The 24,080-nt window shown below is 37.5% G+C and overlaps 1 protein-coding gene across 1 annotated transcript in view; it reads right to left on the reverse strand.

Annotated features, from left to right (window-relative positions):
- Positions 1-24,080, reverse strand: part of COL24A1 (collagen type XXIV alpha 1 chain) — a 364,074-nt gene that overhangs the window by 155,421 nt on the left and 184,573 nt on the right. Inside the window, exon 24 of the mRNA XM_064279962.1 lies at positions 2,374-2,427. Coding sequence (XP_064136032.1) covers positions 2,374-2,427 — 54 coding nt within the window. The remainder of the gene's footprint in view (positions 1-2,373; positions 2,428-24,080) is intronic.

The following is a 24,080-nucleotide window of genomic DNA, read 5'->3' on the forward strand; positions in this document are numbered from 1 at the left end:
ACTAGCTAATGGAAAAGTTGAATCGTAAAGAAGGACCCATAGGACCTGCAGAGAGATTAGGTATACAGGAAACGGAAAACTCCAAGATGGATTCACCTTACCTATCCTGAAAGACTGAGAAAACATATATAAGGTACAATGTTTACTCATAGAAATGAGGGAATTGGGAAGAAGCCAATTGGAGTGTGGGGAAAATGACAAATTGAACTTTAGGTATGTTGAATTTTATTTGAATTTAAAATGCAGATGGAAATAACTAGAAGATTATCTAATTTACTTCTAGTTCTGGCTCTATTTAATTATTTGCAACAAGTAGCCATTCTTTTGTGCCAGACTACCATGCTTACAATTTATATTTAGCAAGCCAGGTTTCAGTCAAAGGTCCAAACTTTATGGTTTATTGCCCTCTAGTCCATTATAAAGATTCCATTTAAATAAAAATAAAAATATGCCCTTGTTGGTTCCAAGACTTACTTTTTATTTTTAGAAAAATCTCCTAAATTTGGAACTCAACATGGAAAAAAATTCTTAAGGTAATGATTTCTGAGTAACATTTAACCAAATTACAATTTCCATTATGATATCCAGGTTTACTCCAGAATAACTGCCTACTGGATTCCAAATGGAAATAGATTATGACTGAGACTTGGATCAGGAAAAGTGATAACGTATTCTTCTCTTTAAAAATGGTTTACTATGGTGAGTCTGTTCTCATACAGCAGATTTAAATAATATTTTCCAGTCATAAACCTAGACTTCCAGCTTCATTTTTTTCTCTTCAGATCACAACTTTCCAATCAGAAAGGTACTCTTCCCTTTAAAAAATAGAAATACATATGCTATTAACAATAACTCAATATATTTAAGAGGTTCAGTACAGATAACATGTTAAAAGTTATGGGTGATTTCTAATTAATATAAAATACCATATGAGGAAGTGACATCATGGAAAATGGCTTGGTAGGGGGTTCCAGGTGTCAGTTCCTCCACCAAAACAACCATTAAATGAAGAAATTATCAGAATCAACTATTTTTTGATTTCTGGAAAATGATCAGACACTTGCAACAACCAGGGGAATGTTTGATGAAGGGAGAGGTTGCTCAATGAACTTTGGTAAGAGAGTGACGTGTGAACCACCTACCATAACCCATTACTCAGCCCTGCTGCAGCCATAGGAATGACAGCCTATGTTCTTAAAGTGGCTGACTGGATCTAGGGTAGGCAGTAAGGACTTTGTCCTCCACAAATTTGAGGTTGTATTTTTTGTCAGTCTGGCAGTTCCTTGAGGGACAAATGCAGATGTTTGCTTTTGTTTTGGCCCCCTCCAGTTGAAGCTCCTTCCCCAGCAGCATCAATAGGAAAATTTAAAGAGATTTTTGTTTTTTTTGGATCCAGACATTTAAGAAATTTCTGTCAGGTCACAGGCTGGCCACAGAGATAAGCAAACAAAAACTTCAGTGACCACACACAGTAAGGAATAATATAGGCTTTGTGATAATAGTTTAGAAAAGTCACTATGCGGTAGATGACTGCAGCCCTCAACAAGCAACAAAAATATCCCTGAGCAAGGAGACAATCCAATTTCAAGAGTTACCACATTATAATGCTCAAAATATCCAGTTCTTATATAAAAATATATATATATATATATATATATATATATATATAAGCATAGAAAGAAACAAGAAAATATGGCTCATTCACAGGGGGAAAAAAAAGAACTTGACAGAAACTATCCCTAAGGAAGCCCAGAAATTAGAATTATTAGTCAAAGATGTCAAATTGATTTCCTTAAAATATACTCTGTGAGCGCAAGGAAACCACAAAGAGCTGAAGGAAATAAGAAGAAAGATGTATGAACAAATAGGAAATGTCAATAAAGATATAGAAACTATAAAGAAACCAAGTAGAAATTCTGAAGCAGAAACGTACAATAGACGGGTGGAAAAACCCCAAAAGAGTTAAATGGCAGAACCAATCAGTGAACTTAAATATGAGGCAATTGAAATTATCCATCCTAAGGAGCAGAAAGAAAAAAGAATGAAGAAAAATAAACAGAACCTGAGAAACCTGTGGGACACCATCAAATGTACCAACACGTGTATCACGGAAGTCTCAGAGGATAAGAGAAAAGGGATAAACAGGGTAGAGAGTTTCTGTTTGGGGTGATGGAAAAGTTTTAGAAGTAGTCGTGATGGTTATACAACACTGTGAATATAATTAGTGCTATCGAATTATACGCTTAAAAGTGCTTAAAATGGCAAATTTTATTTTGTACGTATTTTACCACAATAGAAAATGTAATATAAATGTCTCTCCTTTGAGTTTAGTCCAGAATTCTCACAATTAAATGGAATAGTAAAATAAATTACCTTTTCACCAGTGCTTCCAGTCATCCCAACTTCTCCAGGTAAACCAACAGGTCCCTTTTAGGAAAAATAGAAAATACAGGTATATTGCATTGCTATTCTAGACTCTTGGTTTTAAATCATATGCAATCTTGATGTTTCTTTCTAACTCATCCTAAATATTATCTCAGAATAAAATTCCTCCAGTATAGTTATACAGATTATGACTTCACATCAGAATTTATTAATCTATTCAGTCATCCGTCAGTCCATCAGTTTGTTGTACTGTGGTGGCTTGTGTGTTGCTGTGATGTTGGAAGATATGCCACAGGTATTTCAAATACGAGCAGGGTCGCCCATGGTGGACAGGTTTCAGCTGAGCTTCCAGACTAAGACAGTCTAGGAAAAAGGATCTGGCGATCTCCTTCTGAAAAAAAATTAGCCAGTGGATACCTTATGGATAGCAGTGGAACACTGTCTGATATAGTGCCAGAAGATGAGCCTCTCAGGTAGGAAGGCACTCAAGATATGACTGGGGAAGAGCTGCCTCCTCAAAGTAGACTCCACCTTAGTGATGTGGTTGGAGTCAAGCTTTTGGGAAGTTCATTTGCTGATGTTGCACAATTCAAAATGAGAAGAAACAGCTGCAAACATCCATTAATAATCAGAACGTGGAATGTACAAAGTATGAATCTAGGAAAATTGGAAATCATCAAAAATGAAATGGAACACATAAACATCGATATCCTAGGCATAAGTGAACTGAAATAGATGGGTATCGGCCATTTTGAACTGGACAATAATATGATCTACTATGCCAGGAATGACAGCTTGAAAAGGAATGGTGTTGCCTTCATCGTCAAAAAGAACATTTCAAGATTTATTCTGCAAGTACAATGTTATCAGTGATAGGATAACATCCACATGCCTACAAGGAAAACCAGTTAATAAACCTATTATTCTAATTCATGCACCAAACGCTAAGGCCAAATATGAAGAAATTGAAAATTTTTACCGACTTCTCCAGTATGAAATTGATTGAACATGCAATCAGGGTGCACTGATAATTACTGGTGATTGGAAAGCAAAAGTTGGAAACAAGTAGGAACAGTAGTTGGAAAATACATCTTGGTGATAGAAATGATGCCAGAGGTCTCATTAGAATTTTGCAAGACCAACAACTTATTCATTGCAAATACCTTTTTTTCAACAACATAAATGGCTACTATACACATGGACCTTACCAGATAGAAAACACAGGAATCAAATTGACTACATCTGTGGAAAGAGGTGATGGAAAAGCTGAATATCTTCAGTCAGAACAAGGCCAGAGGCCGACTGTGGAACAGATCATCAATTGCTCATATGCAAGTTCCAGTGGAAGCTGAAGAAAATTAAAACAAATCCACAAGAGCCAAAATACGACCTTGAGTATATCCCACCTGAATTTCCCACAAGAATAGATTTGATGCATTGGACACTAATGACCAAAGACCAGACCAGTTGTAGGATGACATCAAGGACATCATACATGAAGAAAGTAAGAGGTCATTAAATAGACACGAAAGAAAGAAAAGGCCAAGATGGATGCCGGAAGAGACTCTGAAACTTGCTCTTGAGCGTAGAACAGCTAAAGTGGAAGGAAGAAGTGAAGTATAATAGCTTAACAGAAGATTTCAAAGGGTAGTTTGAGAAGACAAAGTAACGTATTACAATGACATGTGAAAAGAGCTGGAGATGGAAAACCAAAAGGGAAGAACACGCTGGGCATTTCTCAAGCTGAAAGAACTGAAGAAAAAATTCAAGCCTTGAGTTGCAATATGGAAGGATTCTATGGGAAAATATTAAAAGACGCAGGAAGCATCAAAAGAAGATAGAAGGAATACACAGAATCACAGTAGCAAAAAGAATTGGTCAATGTTCAACCATTCCAAGAGGTAGCATATGATCAGGAACCAATGGTACTGAAGGAAGGGTCCAATCTGCACCGAAGGTGTTGGCAAAAAACAAGGCTCCAGGAATTGACCAAATACAATTGAGATGCTTCAACAAATGGATGCAGTGCTGGAAGTGCTCACTTTTCTATGTCAGGAAATTTGGAGGGTAGCTACCTAGCCAACCAACTGAAGAAATCCACACTTACGCTTATTCCAAAGAAAGGTGATCAAGCAGAATGTGGAAATTACCAAACAATATCATTAATATCACACACAAGTAAAATTTTGTTGATGATCATTCAAAAGTGGCTGCAGCAGTACAATGACAGGGAGCAGCCAGAAATTCAAGCTGGATTCAGAAGAGGATGTGGAACCAGGGATATCATTGCTGATGTCAGATGGATCTTGGATGATAGCAAAGAATACCAGAAAGATGTTTACTTGTGTTTTATGGACTATGCAAAAACATTCAACTGTGTGGATCATAACAAATTATGGGTAACATTGCAAAGAATGGAAATTCCAGAACACTTAATTGTGTTCATGTGGAATCTGTATATAGACCAAGAAGCAGTCATTCAAACAGAACAAGGGGATACAGCGTTGCTTAAAGTCAGGAAAGGTGTGCGTTAGGGTTGTATGTTCACCATACTTATTCAATCTGTATGCTGAGCTGAGAAAATAGTCTGAGAAGCTAGACTTTATGGAGAAGAATGGGGCATTAGATTGGAGGAAGACTCATTAACAACCTGCGTTATGCAGATGACACAACCTTGCTTGCTGAAAGTGAAGAGGACTTGAACCACTTACTAATGAAGATCAAAGACCATAGCCTTCAATATGAACTACACCTCAACATAAAGAAAATAAAAACCCTCACAACTGAGCCTATAAGGAACATCATGATAAACAGAGAAAATACTGAAGTTGTCAAGGATTTCATTTTACTTGGTTCCACAATCAACATCCATGAAATCAGCAGTCAAGATATCAAAAACACATTGCATTGAGCAAATCTACTACAAAAGTCCTCTTTAAAGTGCTAGAAAGCAAAGATGTCACTTTAAGGACTAAGGTACACCTGACCCAAGCCATGCTGTTTTCAGTCGCCCCATATGCATGCGAAATCCGGATAATAAATGAGGACCGAAGAAGAATTGATGTCTTTGAACTGTGGTGTTGGCAAAGAATACTGAATATACCATGGACTGCCAGAGTAATGAACAAATCTGTCTTGTAAGAAGTATAGCCAGAATGCTCATTAGAAGCAAGGATGGTGAGACTTTGTCTCACACATTTGAGACATGTTGTCAGGAGGGGTCAGTTTCTGGAGAAGGACATCATGCTAGGTATAGTACAGGTGAGTGAAAAAGAGGAAGACCCTCAACGAGATAGATTGACACAGTGGCTGCAACAATAGGCTAAAGCATGACAATGATTGTGAGGATGGTGCAGGACCTGGCAGTGTTTTGTTCTGTTGGATGTAGGGTCGCTATGAATTGGAACTGACTCCACAGCACCTTACAGCAACAACAACAACATTCATTCATCAACAAACATCTGAGTGTCTAATGTGTGACAGGCACTATGGTAGGAGACACCGAGTTTCAAATGATGAAGAAATACAAATATAGTCTGTGCCCTCATGGAGCTTACCATCTAGTGAGCATTATAAAAATTCCTTCAGTTTTCACAGCTACTTAATATGGCCACATTAGGTTAGCAAATCATTTCTGTGACTTCCTTCTTTGAAAGAACCTCAATACCTGAAGAAACAGCCTACATCCATCCATTCATTCATTCCCTCAAACATTATTTGGTGCCTACTCTGTGCCAGGTACCGTGCTATTTGCTGAGATTTCATCCCTGAGCAATACAGACAGAGGCCCTTACCTCACGGGGCTAAAAGTCTTGTAACAGATAAAAACAACTTAACTAAAAATTAAGTAATTATAAATTGTGATACAGGCTCATAAAGCAAACAACTATGATGCTGAGGTAGATAAAAGAGAACTACTTTGGTCACGGAAGGCCTGAAGTCCAACATTTAAGAAACCCAAAGGATAAAAAGTGGCCAGCCAGCCAAGTGAAGAAGGGAGGAAGATTATTCTAGATAGAGTAAACAACCTTAGTATGGAATGAGTTTGTTAATGTGGAAGAAGTGATGGAGGCTGTCAGTAACACTGCCTCAGAGTGAACAAAGCTCAGGGTTTATCTGTTTTTGTCTTTACAGATTCTCTACTTTTCCTTCTTCAAGCAATCTAGGAAAGAAAAAGAATAGAAGCACAGACTTTACAAAATGGGCATAATCTTTCTTCCTTCTTTCCTTCTGACTGTCTCCAATCGTAAGGAGGTTAATTTTTATTTTAAGATGTGTGAAATATTTTATTTTTTGATAGCTATCAAGCTAAGACCCTGCTTAATTATATAATAACTCATCATCATATAGAAGGCACGAACCATAAATAAACAGCTTGTTGTGTTGAATCTAACTGACTTTAATGCCTGAGGCATAATTTTATCCACATATATCTATATTCACAATGATATTCTTATTTGTATCAATTCATATGTACCAAAAGAGTAATAATGGGTACACTGACATTTATTAAGCACTTTTGACGTGCCTGATTTAATCTTCATAACAACCACATGAGGGAGGTGTTATCATGACTCCTCTTTTACAGATGAGGCAGTGAGTTATCTTGATGGGGCAAAGGAGTTTAAATAGTATAAACAGTATAAAAAGTATAGATGAGTTTAAATGCTACTGAGTACTTGCAATGTGGCTAGTTGAAGTTGACATTTGCTATAAGTGTGAAATACACAGCAGATTTTGAAAACTTAATATAAAAAGGAATGCAAAATCTAATTAACCATTTAGATTTATTTAATGTTAAATGATAAAGTTTTGGATATAGTAGGGCAAATAAATTAATTAAAATTAATTTCACCTGTTTCTTTTTACCTTTTTAAATGTGGATACTAGAAAATTTTAAATTATGTTGTGACTTGCGTTTACGACCTGCATTATATTTGTACTGGACAGTGCTGCTCTATACTATTAAATACTATGTTAGTATTTATTATAGCCATTTGGAAGTGATAAAATACTTTAGTTCTGTGGTTATTAAGTTTAAAAGAGTGAATACTTTCATTTTGAAATAGTCAATGATCAATGGTTAGTTAATCAAGTCTGAGTTAGAACAATGAAACATAACTGTCTTTTGTGAGATAGTAAACAAAATAGCAGAACCCCAAAACAAACTAGTCTTGTTGCAAGAAAAAAAGAAAAACCTTTATCATATGCATATGATTGAGGTAAGTGAGAGGAATAGGCCCATTTGACTTATCCCAATATCGACAATGTAAGCCAGAGGCCAATATCACATACAAAAGTATTCTTCTTGCCCCACAATATTTTCCTAGTTGCCAAAATTAAAAATTTTGGAGGGTTTATATTAAAGCTAGACTTCTAGCTTCAGATGACCAAGTAACTGCTAGCATGCATTCTCACAAGGCAAATACTGAATAGAAATAAGTAGCAGCTGTACTATTTGGACCCTGGAGAACACTTCAATTCACCACAGTCCCTTCCACTCCCTATTGACTCTTATATTTGGTCTTATTCACTTATACTACCTGCCTTATCATCCCTGATTTAAGTATCAGAAGGTGTAGTTAGTCAAAAAAGACTCAGCATAAGGTCATTGGAATTAAGATAATTGAGTTCTCACTGGAAAACAGGCAGTTCCTAAGCCTAAATCCATGCCTGCACAGTGCCTTTAACAAAATTTAAAAGTCAAAGAGCACAGATATAAATTGGCTTCCTTGCACCACTGCAGGACCTCAAAGAGTCTAACCAGACACATCCAATCTGATAACACCATAACCCATAAGCGTTGACTATAATGAGGGGAAAGTACCAAAACCAAAAAACCTAACACATTGCCCTTGAGTCAATTCCCACTCATAGCGACCCTATAGGACAGAGTAGAACTGCCCCATAGAGTTTCCAAGGAGCACCTGGTGGATCTGAACTGCCGGGCTTTTGGTTAGCAGCCGTAGCACTTAACCACTAAGTAAAACTGGCATAATCACTTTGGAGAGCAATTTGGCATATTTTTAGTGAAGTTGGAGATGTATCTACTCTATAAGCTAGCACTTTTGCCTCTGATTGTTTACATGAGTTTATATTCTCACATACATGCACTAGGAGACATGTAAAGGATGTACATTGCAGCATTATTTAAGTACAGAAGTTGTATCATCTTCATTACCACAATGCAAACAATGTATGATTTATTTATACAATGGGAAAAAACTCAACAGCAGTTAAAATTAATGGATCAGATCTACAAGTATCAACATGGGTAAACCTAGAATACAATGTCAATTGAAAAAAAAGGGAGTTTCAAAAAGATATATTTAGATACATTTTATACAAAATTAATAAAACACGTGTAACAATACAATATGTTAAGGGCATAAAACACATGGAAATGATATACACAACTTTAGGATAATGACATATCTCTGTATAAAGTGATACTTCATTGTCGATTTTAGTTACGTTTCTCTAATCCTAGTGAGTCTGAGCTTTTCTTCATATATGTTAGCCTTCTTCTATGCAATTCCTATTCATATCCTCTGCTTAATTTTTTTCTACTGAGGTTCCCTGTGTCTTTCTTGACTAGTTGCAGGAATTCTTATATATTGATGGTATCATTTCCTTGTGGATTTTAGATGTTGTAAATTTCTTCTTGTGACCTATCATCTATGAGATTTTTTGACATTCTTCACTGACCAGAAATCCTTAATTTTGATGTAGGTAAATCCATCAGTTTTTTGCCTTATGATTTGTGTTTCTGTCCTTTCCCTGCTTTTATGTCATAAAAATAACAGGAATTATTTTCTTTTGGTGTTAACTTTTCTACTTAGATCTTTAACCCAGCTGGAGCCTCTGGCTTTTACATGGTGTGAGGTAGGAATTCAACTTAATTTTTCTCCACACAGTGACACAGTTTTGGAAATACTGTGGGTTGTTGTTAGGTGCCATCAAGTTCCTTCCAACTCATAGCGACCCTATGCACAACAGGACAAAATGTTGCCTGGTCCTGCGTCATCCTCACAATCCTTGCAATGTCTGAGCCCACTGTTGCAGCCACTTGTCAATCTATCTCTTTAAGGGTCTTCCTCTTTTTCATCGTGTATGTATATATATGTATACATATACATACATTGTTGTTGTTAGGTGCTGATGAGTTGGGTCTGACTCATAGTGACCCTAGGTACAACAGAATGAGACACTGCCTGGTCCTGTGCCATTCTCACAATCCTTATGCTTGAGCCCATTGTTGCAGCAATTGTGTCAATCCTTCTTGTTCAGGGTCTTGCTTTTTTCCCTCACCTCTCTTTTACCAAGCATGATGTCCTTCTCCATGTACATATACATACATACACATATATTTTATATACAAATATATAAACATACATATATATATACACATACATACATACATACACATGGAAACCCTGGTGGCATAGTGGTTAAGAACTACAGCTCCTAATCAAAATGTCGGCAGTTCAAATCCACCAGGCACTCCTTGAAAAGTCTATGGGGCAGTTCTACTCTGTCCTATAGGGTCGCTATGAGTCAGAATTGACTCGACGGCAATGGGTTTGGTTTTTTTTTTATATACACACACGCACACACGCACACACGCACACACGCACACACATATATACACAGTAAACCTGCAAAAGTCAGAATCTGTATAAGGTAGAAACCTGTCAGAGAAGGAAAACTCAAATATTTTCCACTAAAATGAGCGACAGAAAAGTGGAAAGTCTGCACCGTCAAAGGTGGAAAACTTGCAAGACCCGGAAAAATAAGGCAGTTCCATCACATTCTGGCTCTTACAAGTTTCACTGTATATATTTATTTTTCTCACTGATTTGTGATGCCATCTTTATTTCATAACATTTTATACATGGGCCTATTTCTAAGCTCTCCATTGCATTCTATTGGTGACATCTGTTTTTCCCCTTTGCAAACTCCTCTCACACTATTTTTTTTCCTGTTCTTTTAAAGCTATCCCTACATTGGAACTCTGACACTAGTTTGGATGAGTGGTAGGGAATCTTAACTACACAGCCTTTAAATCTATTTACTCTTAAATACATATTACTTCTTAATTTGAAACTATCTACACACTTAGAAATCAATAGGTACATTAGTGAATATATTTAGAGTTGTGTCTACTAAATTTTATTAAATCTAAGACATCATTGATTTTAAAATGAACTGTTATTTTTTGTACTTCTTAAAAGAAAAAAAAAGCATACTGCCAAGTAATAGTAATTAAGCACTAATTGTAGGAAACATCTCATTTTGGAAAATGTGAATGAAATGTATAGTAGATGGAACTACTCTTCAAAATACTCACTGTTTCTTTCTAATGAAGGATTACGTATACCTGTCCTATTGATACCAGATTTGGCCATGGGACTTTCAGTGTCCCTCCCTATGGGAGGAATATAATCTGCCATTCTATGTACGTGAGGTTTGGCTATGTAGCTTACTTCAGCCAATAATAATGGGTGTGGAAGTGATATACTCTTTTTCTTAGCTAGGTAGAGGGAATGATTTGTACATAAGGCAGCAAATGACAAAATATTTGGCAAACCTAAATTAATCCAGATTCTCTGGGATGTAGGTACTTGTAAGGGTATAGACTAGAAAAGATATATTGTGATATACTATTGAGGGCTTTGAATGCTGAATGAGAGATTTGTGCATGCTTGTGGTGTTTATAGGAAAATTTGTGTTCATGGAAGAATCATTGTAGAAGAATCACTGTCAAAACCACAGTTGGCTTTGAGTAAAGGAGAAATATAATAATGTCTGTACTGAATGAATAGTAATCTAACACCATTATGTTCATTGGGTGGAAATGGGACCAAACAGAAAAGAGGAAGAATGGTTAGAAACTATTGTTAACTGTCTAACTTAAATGCAATGACTCTTGTGAGGACAATGGTATCATTATTAAAAGAAACAGTAAAGTCAGGGGAGTGAAAAAACGATGAATGAAGTTATGGAACATGCTAGTTTTGGCTCTTAGGGTGGACAGTCTATCCTGAAACATTAATTTGTAAGTTCAGAGAAATATCAGTTATTGAAACCGTAAGAATGGTGTAGTACATACAATAGTAACAAAAGAGAAACAATCTAAATGAAGATTTTTTTGGAGTCAAGAGGTAGAAGAAAAAACAAAGGAATAATCAGATGGGAGAACCAGGAATGAATAACGAAAGTTAAAGGAGGGAAAAGTTTCAAGGAGAGTTAAACCAGCGTCACATGTGGGAAAGTCTGAGAAGGATGAGGACTGACACAAAATCAAGGAGTTTGATAATTATTAGAATGTTGATGGTGACCTCTAAGAACAATTTCATTAAATTTGATGTTTTTGAATTATGGTATGTTTGTGTTATGGATTGAATTGTGTCCCCCCAAAATATGTGTTATAAATCCTAACCTTTATGTTTGTAGTTATAATCCCATTTCGGTATGGGTTGTCTTTATGTTAACAAGACAGGATTAGTGTATCTTGAATCAATCTCTTTTAAGATAAAAAAGAGATTAAAACAAGCAAGCTGAAGAAGCAGAGATGGAGGAAGGGAGATGCCAAGCCACATGAAGGGTGCCCAGGAACAGAAGCTCAGGAGAGACAAGGACCTTCTCCAGAGCTGACAGAGAAAGCCTTCCTCTAGAGCCTTTTACCCTCCTAAGCTGTGAGAAAATAAATTTCTGTGTGTTAAAGCCACCCACTTGTGGTATTTCTGTTATAGCAGCACTGGAAAACTAAGACAGAATTGGTACCAAGAATTAGGGGTGCTGCTAAATACCTAAAATATGGAAGTGGTTTTGGAATTGGGTAGTGGGTAGAGGCTAGAAGAGTTTTAAAGTGCCTAAAAGTAAAAGCCTAGATTGCCCTGAAGAGATTGTTGGTAGAATTATGGATGTCAAAAGCAATTCTGGTCAGGACTCCGAAGGAAGTGAGGTGAGCTATAGAGAAAGTCTCTATCATCTTTGAGAATGCATATGGCGTCAGCAAGAGAATGTCGCTGGAAATGCAGACATTAAATGTGCTTCTGGTGAGGCTTTAAAAGAAAATGATGAACATGTGATTGGACAGTGGAGGAAGGGCAATGTTTTTTACGCAGTGGCAAAGAACTTGTCTGAATTATGTTCTAATGTTTGGTTAAAGGTAGAACTTGTTCAGTGATGAACTTGGGTATCTGGCTGTGGAGATCTCTAAGCAAGATCTTAAAGGGGCTGCATGATTTCTCCTTGCCACTTACAGTAAAATGTGAGAGGAGAGAGATGGACTTAAACATGAACTGTGAAAAGTGAAAACAAAACTTAAAGACTTGGAAAATTCTGTTGTACAAACTAAGGACACATGTACAGGCATATCCTGGAAATTAGGGTTCAATTTGACACCACCACAATAAAGTGAGTAGCACAATTAAGTGAGTAACATGAATTTTTGGTTTCCCTGTACATATAAGTTACCATAGTCTATCAAGTGTGTGATAGCATTATGTCTTTAAAAAAAAAAGTACATACTTTAACTAAAAAATATTTTATTTCTGAAAAAGGCTAACCATCATCTGAGCCTTCAGGGAGTCGTAATCTTTTTGCTCGTGGACAGTCTTGCTTGGATGTTGATGGTTGCTAACTGATGAGGGTGGTGGTTGCTGAAGGTTTGGGTGGCTGTGGCAATTTCTTAAAATACAACAATGTTAGCTGCATCGATTGACTCTTCCTTTCACAGAAGATTTCTCTGCAGCATGTGATGCTGTTTGATAGCATTTTACCCACAGTAGACCTATCAAAATTGGAGTGAATCCTCTCAAATCTTGCTGCTGCTTTATCAACGAAATTAACGTAATATTCCAAATCCTTTGTTGTCATTTCAACAATGTTCACAGCATCTTCACCAGGAGTAGGTTTCCACTTCAAGAAACTACTTTCTTTGTTCATCCATAAGAAGCAACTCTTCATAAGTTTTACCATGAAATTGCAGCAATTCAGTCACATCTTCAGGCTCCACTTCTAATTCTAGTTCTCTTGTTATTTTCACTACATCTGCAGTTACTTTCTCCACTGAAGCGTTGAACCCCTCAAAGTCATCCATGAGGGTTGGAATCAACTTCTTCCAAGCTCCTGGTAATGTTGATATTTTGACCTTCTCCCACAAATCACAAATGTTCTTAATGGCATCTAGAATGGTGAATTCTTTCCCAAAGGTTTTCAATTTACTTTGCCCAGATCCATCCAAGAAATCACTATCTACGGCAGCTATAACCTTACAAAATGTATTTCTTAAATAATAAGACTTCAAAGTCAAAATTACTCCTTGATCCACAGGCTACAGAATGGATGTTGTGTGGTTGCTGTTATTGTTAGGTGCCGTCAAGTCAGTCCTGACTCATAGCAACTCTATGTACAACAGAATGAAACACACCATCCTCAGAATTGTTATGTTTGAGCCCACTGTTGCAGCCATTGTGTCAATCCACCTCATTGAGGGTCTTACTCTTTTTTTGCTGATGCTGTACTTTTCCAAGCATGATGTCCTTCTCCAGGGACTGGTTCCTCCTGGTAACATGTCCAAAGTACACGAGATGAAGTCTGGCCATCCTCACTTCCAAGGAGCACTCTGGCTGTAGTTCTTCCAAGGCAGATTTGTTCGTTCTTCTGAAAGTCCATAGTATATTCAATATTCTTCACTGACACCATAATTCAAAGTCATAAATTCTTCTTTGGTCTTCCTTAGTCGTTATCCAGGTTTCTCATGCAGGATTTTGTGTTAGCAGGCATGAAAACAACATTAATTTCCTTGTACATCTCTATCGGAGCTCTTGGGTGACGAAGTACATTGTCAGTGAGCAGTAGTATTTTGAAAGGAATCTTTTTTTCTGAGCAGTAGGTCTCAACAGTGGGCTTAAAATATTCAGTAAACCATGTTGTAAACACATGTGCTGTCACCCAGGCTTTCTTGTCCTATTTATAGAGCACAGGCAGAGTAGATTTAGTATAATTCTTAAGGGTTCTAGGATTTGAGCATTGGCTTCAAGTTAAAGTCACCAGTTGCATTAGCCTCTAACCAGAGAGTCAGCCTGTCCTTTGAAGCTTTGAAGCCAAGCATTGACTTTTCTTCTCTAGCTATGAAAGTCTTGGATGGCATCTTGTTCCAATATAAGGCTGTTTCATCTACACCGAAAATCTGTTGTTTAGTGTAGCCACTTTCATCAGTTATCTTAACTAATTCTTCTGGATAACTTGCTGCAGCTTCTATATCAGTATTTGCTGCTTCAACTTGTACTTTTATTTTATGGAGATGGTTTCTTTCCTTAGAACTCACGAACCAACCTCTTCCAGCTTCAAACTTTTCTTCTTCAGCTTCCTCACCTCTCTCAGTATTCACAGAATTGAAAGGAGTTAGGCCCTTGCTCTGGATTAGGCTTTGGGTTAAAGGAATGTTGTCGCTGTTTGATTTTCTATCCAGGCCACTAAAACTTTCCCTGTATCAGCAATAAGGATTTTTTGCTTGCTTATCATTTGTGTGTTCACTGGAGTAGCAATTTTTAACTTCCTTCAAGAAATTTTCCCTTGCATTAACAACTTGGCTAACCGTTTGGTGCAAGAGGCCTAGCTTTCAGCTTATCTTGGCTTTTGACATGCCTTCCTCACTACATTTAATCATTTCTAGCTTTTGATTTAAAGTGAGAGATGTGTGACTCTTCTTTCACTTGAACACTTAGAGGCCATTGTAGGGTTATTGGCCTAATTTCAGTACTGTGGCATTTCAGGGAATAGAGAGGCTTGAGGAGATTAAGAGAGATTGGGGAGCGGCCTGTCAGTGGAGCAGTCAGAACACACACGATATTTGCCGGTTAAGCATGCAGTCTTATACAAGCATGGTTCTTGGAGCCCCAAAACAATTACAATAGTAACATCAAAGATCACTGGTTACAGATCACCATAACAGATATAATAATAATGAAAAAATTGAAATATTGCAAGAATTACCAAAATGTGACAAGTGACACGAAGTGAGCACCTGCTGTTGGAAAAATGGCACTGAATGGCTTGCTCGACACAGGGTTGCCACAAACCTTCAATTTGTAAAAAAAGCAATATCTGCAAAGCACCATAAAATGAAGCATAATAAAACGAGGTAATAGAATTTTCATCAAGGACGTCACTACACAATCTTTTGTTAATCAAGTCTGTGACTGATGAATCTAACCAACTACCACAGCAGAAAACCCATTAGCTTAGTTTTCTTACCACAACAAAGGTAGTGTTAGTTTGTAGTATATGAAGCTATTGATATTTGACCATTTTTTACCTCTTGAAATGCTAATGTTATGTGGTTCAATCCAATACAAACTTTTGAGGATAGGATAAGCAAAAGATCAGCCAGATAGGAGAAAATGCCAACTTCAAGCACTAACTGGAAGAATGAGCTTTCTCCATCTAATATGATATTAATATTCCATATCTAATATTTATTCCTCCACTTCAAGTTCTTATACCTTCTTACTTTCTTTTTCCTTTACATTTCTGTTTCTTTTCAAATTAAGAAAAGTATATTCACATGTCTTGTTAGTTTTATATTTATCTAAGATGCTTTTTAAATTTATACCTCCTTACTTTTATCAAAAAAGATCATGATGCAAACTTGTGAGTATAGACAGACGAAGGGAAGAAGTAGAAAAGTGGAAGGAAAGTATATGTGATCTATCTTGGAAGAAAAGAAGGTTTTTTTTTTAGACATGGTAAATATGAGATACCTATGGGACATTCCAGTAGGGATGGTCATTATACAGTTAAGTGTGTGAATCTAGAATTAAGAGAAGAAATTGTGAGTCATTAACAAATAGGAGTTCTGGCGGTGCAACAGCTAAGCACTTGGGTGCTAAACAAAAGGTTGATGGTTCAGACCCACCCAGAGAGAAAGACCTGGCGATTTGCTTCCATAAAGATTGTTTCTGTTGTTGTTAGGTACCACTGAGTGGGTTCCAACTCATAGCAACCCTATGTACAACAAAATGAAATACTGCCCGATCCTTCATAACAACCCTATATACAACAGAACGAAATACTGCCTGGTCCTGTGCCATCCTCACAATCATAGCTATGTTTACATTGAGTCCATCGCTGCAGCCACTGTGTCAATCCATCTCTCGAGGGTCTTCCTCTTTTTCATTTACCCTCTACTTTACCAAGCATGATGTCCTTTTCCAATGACTTGTTGCTTCTGATAATGTGTCTGAAGTATGCGAGACGAAGTCTCACTGCCCTCTTTTCTAAGGAGCATTCTGGCTGTACTTCTTTTAAATTCAGAATTGTTTGTTCTTCTGGCCAACACCATAATCCAAAGGCATCAATTCTTCTTTGGTCTTCCTTATTCACTGTTCTGCTTTTGCATGCATATGAGATGATTGAAAATACCGTGGCTTGAGTCATGTGCACCTTTAGTCCTCAAGGTTACATCTTTGTTTTTTTAAGACTTTAAAGATTATAGCTGAGAAAACCCTATGGGGCAGTTCTACTCTGTCACATGGGATTGCTATGAGTCAAAATTGACTCCATAGCACCTAACAACAATGAAGCAAATAGATGGTAGTTGAAGATTTAAGGAGTAAGTGAATCACCAAAGAGAAAAGGTGGACTGAGAAAATGAAGAAGTTTGAAAATAATAACACTGAGAGATCAGTTGAAGAAAAGAAAACTTAGAGATTAACTACACATAGAAAGAAAATGAACTGTCAAAAGGAGGATATTGTCTATTTGTGTTCCCTTTGTCCATAATGCTTCTTCAGACCTTTTCATTTGGGGTAATTTTATAACTTGACAAGAATGAATGAACCCTGTTTATTTACATACATTACTGTTTCTAAAGGGCAGATCTTTGGATCACTTCAGTCTTATTTTGCAATGAAATCTGTAAGCTAGGATATATTTTTTTAATGGTGTGACTTGAAACAAGCTACTTTAGCTCACTGTGCCTCATCTTTCATCATTTAGGAGGATGTAACTGTTAAGTTCATTGGTCTGTATGCTCTGTAGAGCAGAGGTGATGTTTTGTTTTACACCGTTATCCTTTATGCCTAGCATACTGCTTGGAATACAGAAGATAATAAATATACTTTGAATGAATGAGTGAAACAATCAGAGCAGTCATGGTGGACACAGAAATAAGTCACCCAGATCCTGCTTCAAGGAAGACCTTGTTGCCCCTGAAATTTAGCTCCTTCAAATTTCACGCCTCAGCAGAGAGGCCTATGTCAAAAAACTGATTAGGGCAGAGGTATAAAGGTCTGGCCATTTTGGTAAAAAATGGGGCTACTTTGATGGGCCATAAGTGCCTCAGAGCTCCCCAAAGGTTAACTGAGGCTTTGCCTAATCTGTTTTACGGTTTGACTTCCTCTGCCCAATCCTAATTTCTCTCCTTCCTTTCGTCAGGTATTAATCTCTAATAAATACCCTACTTACTGAACTCTGTCTCAGTGTTTGTTTTCAGAAAATCCAACCTATGACAGATGTGGTCTTAAAAGAAAAGGTACTAAGTTGGGATTTTGGAGCTGTATCACTTGCCACCTGACTGCTATGAGAATCCCATCACTGATGGTAGGAGGAATACACATTAGGCTTCGTACAAATTGGTGATCTATGTGTTAGGAACCTTGGGTGGTATGCCAGTGGAAGAGAATGCACAAAACCAAACCCAACCAAATCTATTGCCATCAAGTTGATTCTGACTCATAGCGACCCTATAGGACAGAGTAGAACTTCCCTATAGGGTTTCCAAGGAGTAGTTGGTGGCTCCACAAGAATGCACTAGCTGGTGCAATTTCTCAGGTGTTTGAGAAGTGTGGGGGAAATAGTAACTATAAGGGTAATGGGATTGGATGAATATTGCTAAGTGCAAGGATACCCTAGAAATGATAATGAAGAGCTTTTGGAGAAAAGGGCTCTCATCTTCCCCAGTGGGAGGGAAGAGAAAACTGAGTAAAGGCCCAGGACTTAGAGTCAGAGTGACAACTGAACTCCAGAGAAGGTCAAATTCCTAACAAAAAAATGCTGTCATGCCAAGGTCAGGGGCTCAGTCAGCAAAAATGACGCTTGTGATGAGGACGTTTGGACAGAGGTCTCTGAAGATTTTAAACCTTCAGCCTCTTCTGAACTCTAAGAGCTTATAGAAGTGGGCTAGCCCTCCTTATTATAAGCCAGAACTCTCTCCTTGCTTGACCTCTCCTCTGAAAGGAAACATGTGCCCCAGCTAAGATTTGCCTACACTTCCTTTGCTTGACACTATGCCAATAACTAGGGTTAAGTGCATAAACCACCTGGGAGCCTGCTGAGCCTGACCTAGGAGGAAGAAACTATACCTAAAGGACTGCAAGACATAGCTAGATTCTACAGGGAAACATAATATGACATGACTTAACATATATAAACATAACAAAGTAACGACAAGATATGGAAGAGTTTATTAATTTGGGAGCACTTTCCCAAGATATAGGATTCAACATCCTGCTAAGGACCTTAGGACATTGTGCAAACTCTTGCAGTGGGTCCAAGCTCTGAGGCAAGCAGTCCTGCCACTTAGGCCATATGACCTGGCAGACCCTGCAGCACTAGAGATACCAGTGGTGGGAAAAGAAAAAAAAAAAAAATTTTTTTTTTTCTTTTAGAGCTATGACATGTCTCAATCAGAAAATTACAATGCAGTCTCCTGGGGTTCTGGAGCAAGGCCATGTCATCTACAGCAGAGAATTATATGCCTTTTGAAAAACAGACCCTGATGTGCTACTGAACTCTGGTAGTGAGTATGTACCTAACCATGGAACACTAACCATGCATCCAAATCTGTCTATCATAAGCTGGGTCCTGTCAGGCTCACCAAGCCAGGCGATCACAGTGCAATCTAGGGTGGAATATGACTCTGAAGGGTCATAAGTGATTCAGAGCTTCCTGTAAGGCTGAATGAGACTTAGTAGGACCTGTATCACAGTTTCTCTCTCTGCCTAATCCTGCTTTATCCTCCGTCTTTCAACAAGTGTCGATCCCTAATAAATACCCTGTAGCAAAATGCCATCTAAGCAGCCTGCTTCTGGAGTAACAGCTGTTCCCTAACTATCGCCTCAATCCATTAGAGGGCCACTGAAACACCGCAAAGTGTCAATGAGTCCATATAAGACTAAATACATAAAAGAACAACTAGTACTTGTAGGTCTGTAAAAGCAATCCTCATTGTAGGAAAGATTGGAAATCACTAATATAGGGTATATCTGAATTAATGAACAAAGGCAGATTCATTTGTTTGCAAAAGCCTGAGGTTCTGGAAAACATGGGGAATTTCTACCTGTATTCAATGCTCTCATGTTTTATGAACACAAGATATAATTGCCTTCCCTAGCAGTGTGGCTCCTAAGGTATACATTCTAAGACTAACGTCAGTGCCTGGGTAATGACCATTACTACCCTAACAATAAATAGAATGATTTATCCCATCTTATTAAAAGAAAATTATTCATTCCACAAATGTGGTTTTGGGGGATTGGCTCCCAAGTTCAAAGTGTAAGAAAATAGTATTTGGGATGTATCCCAAATCTAATATGAGTGAACTTCTCTGAGATAGTATCTGGAGTGAGGTACTCATCCCATTCCTCTTTCTACCAAGTGATAAATCTTTTACTGATGACAGGCTGCGGATGAAAGTTTTTGGAACTCACTAAAGATTGAGGACATTTTCTCAGCAAAAAACAGCCTATTTTAATTTGATTTCCCTAATACTTGACTTTATAAAAAACTGCTTTAAATGTACTTCGCTTTCTCTAAGTGAGGTGTATTTAGATTATTTACTTAGATAAATTTTTACTATACCAATGTCTAGTGCCTAAGTAGTTCAAATAAACCAAATGAGGAAATGATATAGCACAGGGATTATATTAAACATAAATATTATTGTACGTATGAGATACATAGACCTCTTAAATTTTTTTCTGAATTACGTAGGAGTATAAGTGAATAAAAATAGTAATTACCCACCCATGCTATCTAGTGAATCAGTCTTTGTAACAGAGAATATACCTAATTAGCCTTAATAATTTAGGTTTTCAAAAAATTCAAGATAAGCTATTTATAAACACTAGTGATTAAGTAAAGAAAGGACAATGTCATAGAAACCCTGAATTTGATAACACTTTCAAAAATATAAAAGTATAAAAAAGCACCATAAAATAAATCCATGCATTCATTTAGTTAACAAATATTATTTGAGCAAGTAATATATGCCAGTAATAAACAATATAGAATACATTTAAATAGTTGAAAATTTAGGAAGTGCACAAATAGTTCATTATTTTAGAGGTTTCTAATTGGATAATATTCTGTTTTGGGGTCACAGTTCCTCCACTTAATGAGCTTGACATTTGGATACATAAGCTTCCTGGAAGACATAAACTGAATGGTCTGCTCAGTATCCAAATAGTGATTTCAGCCTCTGGCATTTCTCTAACAACTGTATGATTCTTATTGCCTTGGATCTAACATCTAACTGTAAAATAAAAGTTGAGAATGAAGCCTTGTCTCAGGAAGGTCTGGTAACGATCAAGAGAATATGCCTGGAATGTCTACTCAACAGATGCTTTTGCTCACACTTACTTTATGGGAAGTTCTAGAATAGAAAGGCAACTGGTGCTGCACTCCTTGCACTAAATTTGCTTGGCAGTGTTGTTCATATATTCTGTCTCCCCCCTCCCCACTGAATGAGTTTCTTGGTAATAAATCAATGGTGATAATGTGAATATCAGCAGAGAGCTACCACCTGTCTTGATTGAACCTCCCAGGTTTTTATTAGTTAAAGAAATTATGAGTTGGATGAGAAATAACAGGAAATCTCCTGCTATGACACTTGTGTTGCAAAACATTCCATCTGCAAGCTCTTTGTAAGATGCTAATAACCAGCAGAATTGTTCGCAGTAAAACATCTGTGCTTATAACCACAGCACATTTTTTCACACATGAAGCATTAATTAGTTTTGTATTTCTTTCATGCAAATCTCACAGGTATTGTGATTTTTGTCGATTCTATCTAAAGACAAAAGTAGAGTCAGAAAATCTACCATCCGATACTCACCCCCCATCCTCATTATTACCAAGAATTCCTGTTGACCCTGTGGTAGAATTTCAGTACCTAAAAATTGAGAAAATATCAGCATGGTGTTGGTGGACTTGAGTTTCAGTTTTGATCTTCAATTCTGAAGCAAGTCACTGAACCAGTTTGGGTTTCACTTGTCTAATTCTAAAAATCAAAGAGGTTGGACTATGTAGCTCCTCTGATACTTTTCAGCTCTAAAATTCTGATTTTAACCACAAGAGAGATGAAAAACACTAGAGTATCCAAAGGTTATTTAAAATATTTTCAATACGTAAGAAAGAGACATGTAAATTTGTTTCTTAAGTGGAACACTTTTGTTTCAGAGTAAGAAGGGGATTTCTAGCATTCTGAACCTTCAGTATCACCAAGAAACTATTTATTGTCACTATCTATAAGAGCAGACTTCATGAGCTTATTTTATTGCTTTCTTTAATCCCGTTGCCTAAGTTTTTAAAAACTTGTCTTCTAAACTTGTGTGAGCTCTCTGAGGGCAAACATTGAGTTTTGTTCATATCAGTGCTCATCTCATTGCCTAGCCCTATACTTGGCACATAGTAGGTACTCAGTAAACATTTGTGCATAGTATAAATTGGGTATGAGATTCTGTTATTAAACTATTAAAATTGTGGAAGTTCCCACAATTTACTTATACATAGAAATGTAATGATCTATACTTTTCTGGCTTAAGTTACAAAAAAAAATAAGGAAGGAAAGTGTTTCCTCACAAGACTGTCTCTTCTTTCTTTAAACCCAAACCAAATCAGTTGCCATGAAGTTGGTTCCAACTCATGCATGGCAACCCCATGTATGCCAAGTAGAACTATACTCTGTAGGGTTTTTAATGGCTGCTTTTTTGGAAGTAGATGACTAGGCTTTTTTCCAAGGTACCTCTGGGTGGACTCAGATTGCCAACATTTCAGTTAATAGTCAAGAGTGTTAACCATTTACACCACCCAAAGACTCCCTTCTCTCTTCAGGTGATGACAAATCATTTTGAAATTCTCTGTCAGTTGGATGGACTGTGGCTGTTTGCAATACCACTTGATCGGTACATATGGCATTTTTAGGGCTCAAGTGCAGGACAGCATCTTTAAGACATGCTGTAAAAAAAACTGGAAAGAAAGCCCTCCTGAAAAGAAAAAAAAGGTGTCATTTGCTAGAATGAAATCAGACTGGACCACATTTCTTTCTTGCATTGTGTTTTTCTCCTATGTCATTCATCCCTGCTGGTTCTGAGGATCTATTCTACACAGTTTTGGTCTCATTCAGTGACTGGCATATTTCTGGCTTCATTCTGTGCCTTCTGGATTGGACATGGTGCTGGCTCACTAACTCCCTAGCGTAGATTTTTACAGGCATTGGATTTTGATCTTGCCACATTGTAGAATACACTGGATAAGCTAGTAATTTCACTAGTGTCTAACAGACAGAAATGCTCTCTGGGTAGGAAACTTCTTCAGGGCAGAGAGGAGGCTCTTGTATATTTATTGTGTTGACAATAATCATTATAACACCGTGCTGAAAATACTGCAGCTTAATGATGCCCTCACATTGCCAGTTCGAGAAGCTGGACCACTTTCATAAAAATTCCAAGTGACTTGTTGGGCTTCTTATACTGCTGACCTTCTCTAAGAAGTTTAACCAAGTGATCCTATATTCCATCATGCTGGCCATATCATATGCTGCATGACTTGACTTGAAGCATGTGGAAACGTGGTGACCCATTGCTGTAAAGTTGATTACGACTCATAGCGACCCTATAAGAAAGAGTAAAACTGCCCTGGAGTTTCTGAGGAGCACCTGGTAGATTCGAACTACTGACCTTTTAGTTAGCAACCTGAGCTCTTAACTGCTGTGTCACCAGGGCTCCAGAAGTGTGGTAAGACTGTATAAATATGCATAGATTTTCCTTCGAGAGCATCATGCAGCTTTCATGACCGGGTAACAGCAGGTCTTTGGAATCATTAACACCGTGAAAATGTCAACATTGCCAAGAGCACTACTCAATTTAAAAGGATTTAAGTGTTATGACTCCTCAAATAATACCTGAACATAGTTCCACTGATATATGCTGAATTCTGTTCTTGTTGTCAGGTGCCATCAAATTTGTTCTGACTCATAGCAGCCCCATGCACAAGAGAACGAACCACTGCCCGGACCTGTGCCATCCTCACAATCGTTCCTAGGTTTAAGCCCATTTTTGCAACCACTGTGTCAATCCATCTTGTTGAGGGTCTTTGTCTTTTTTACTGACCCCGTACCTTACCAAGTGTGATGTCCTTCTCCAGGGACTGATCCCTCATGATAACATGTTCAAAGTAAGTGAGACGAAGTCTCACCATTCTCGCTTCTAAGGAGCATTCTGGCTGTGTTTCTTCCAAGACAGATGTGTTTCTTCTTCTGGCAGTCCATGCTACAGTCAATATGCTTCACCAACATCAGACTCTAAAGGCATAAATTCTACTTTGCTCTTCCTTATTCATTGTCCAGCTTTCACATACATATGGCGTGACTAAAAATACCATGGCTTGGCTCATGTGCACCTTAG

The sequence above is a fragment of the Loxodonta africana genome, chromosome 3, assembly GCF_030014295.1.
Source record: "Loxodonta africana isolate mLoxAfr1 chromosome 3, mLoxAfr1.hap2, whole genome shotgun sequence".
NCBI lineage: Eukaryota > Metazoa > Chordata > Mammalia > Proboscidea > Elephantidae > Loxodonta > Loxodonta africana.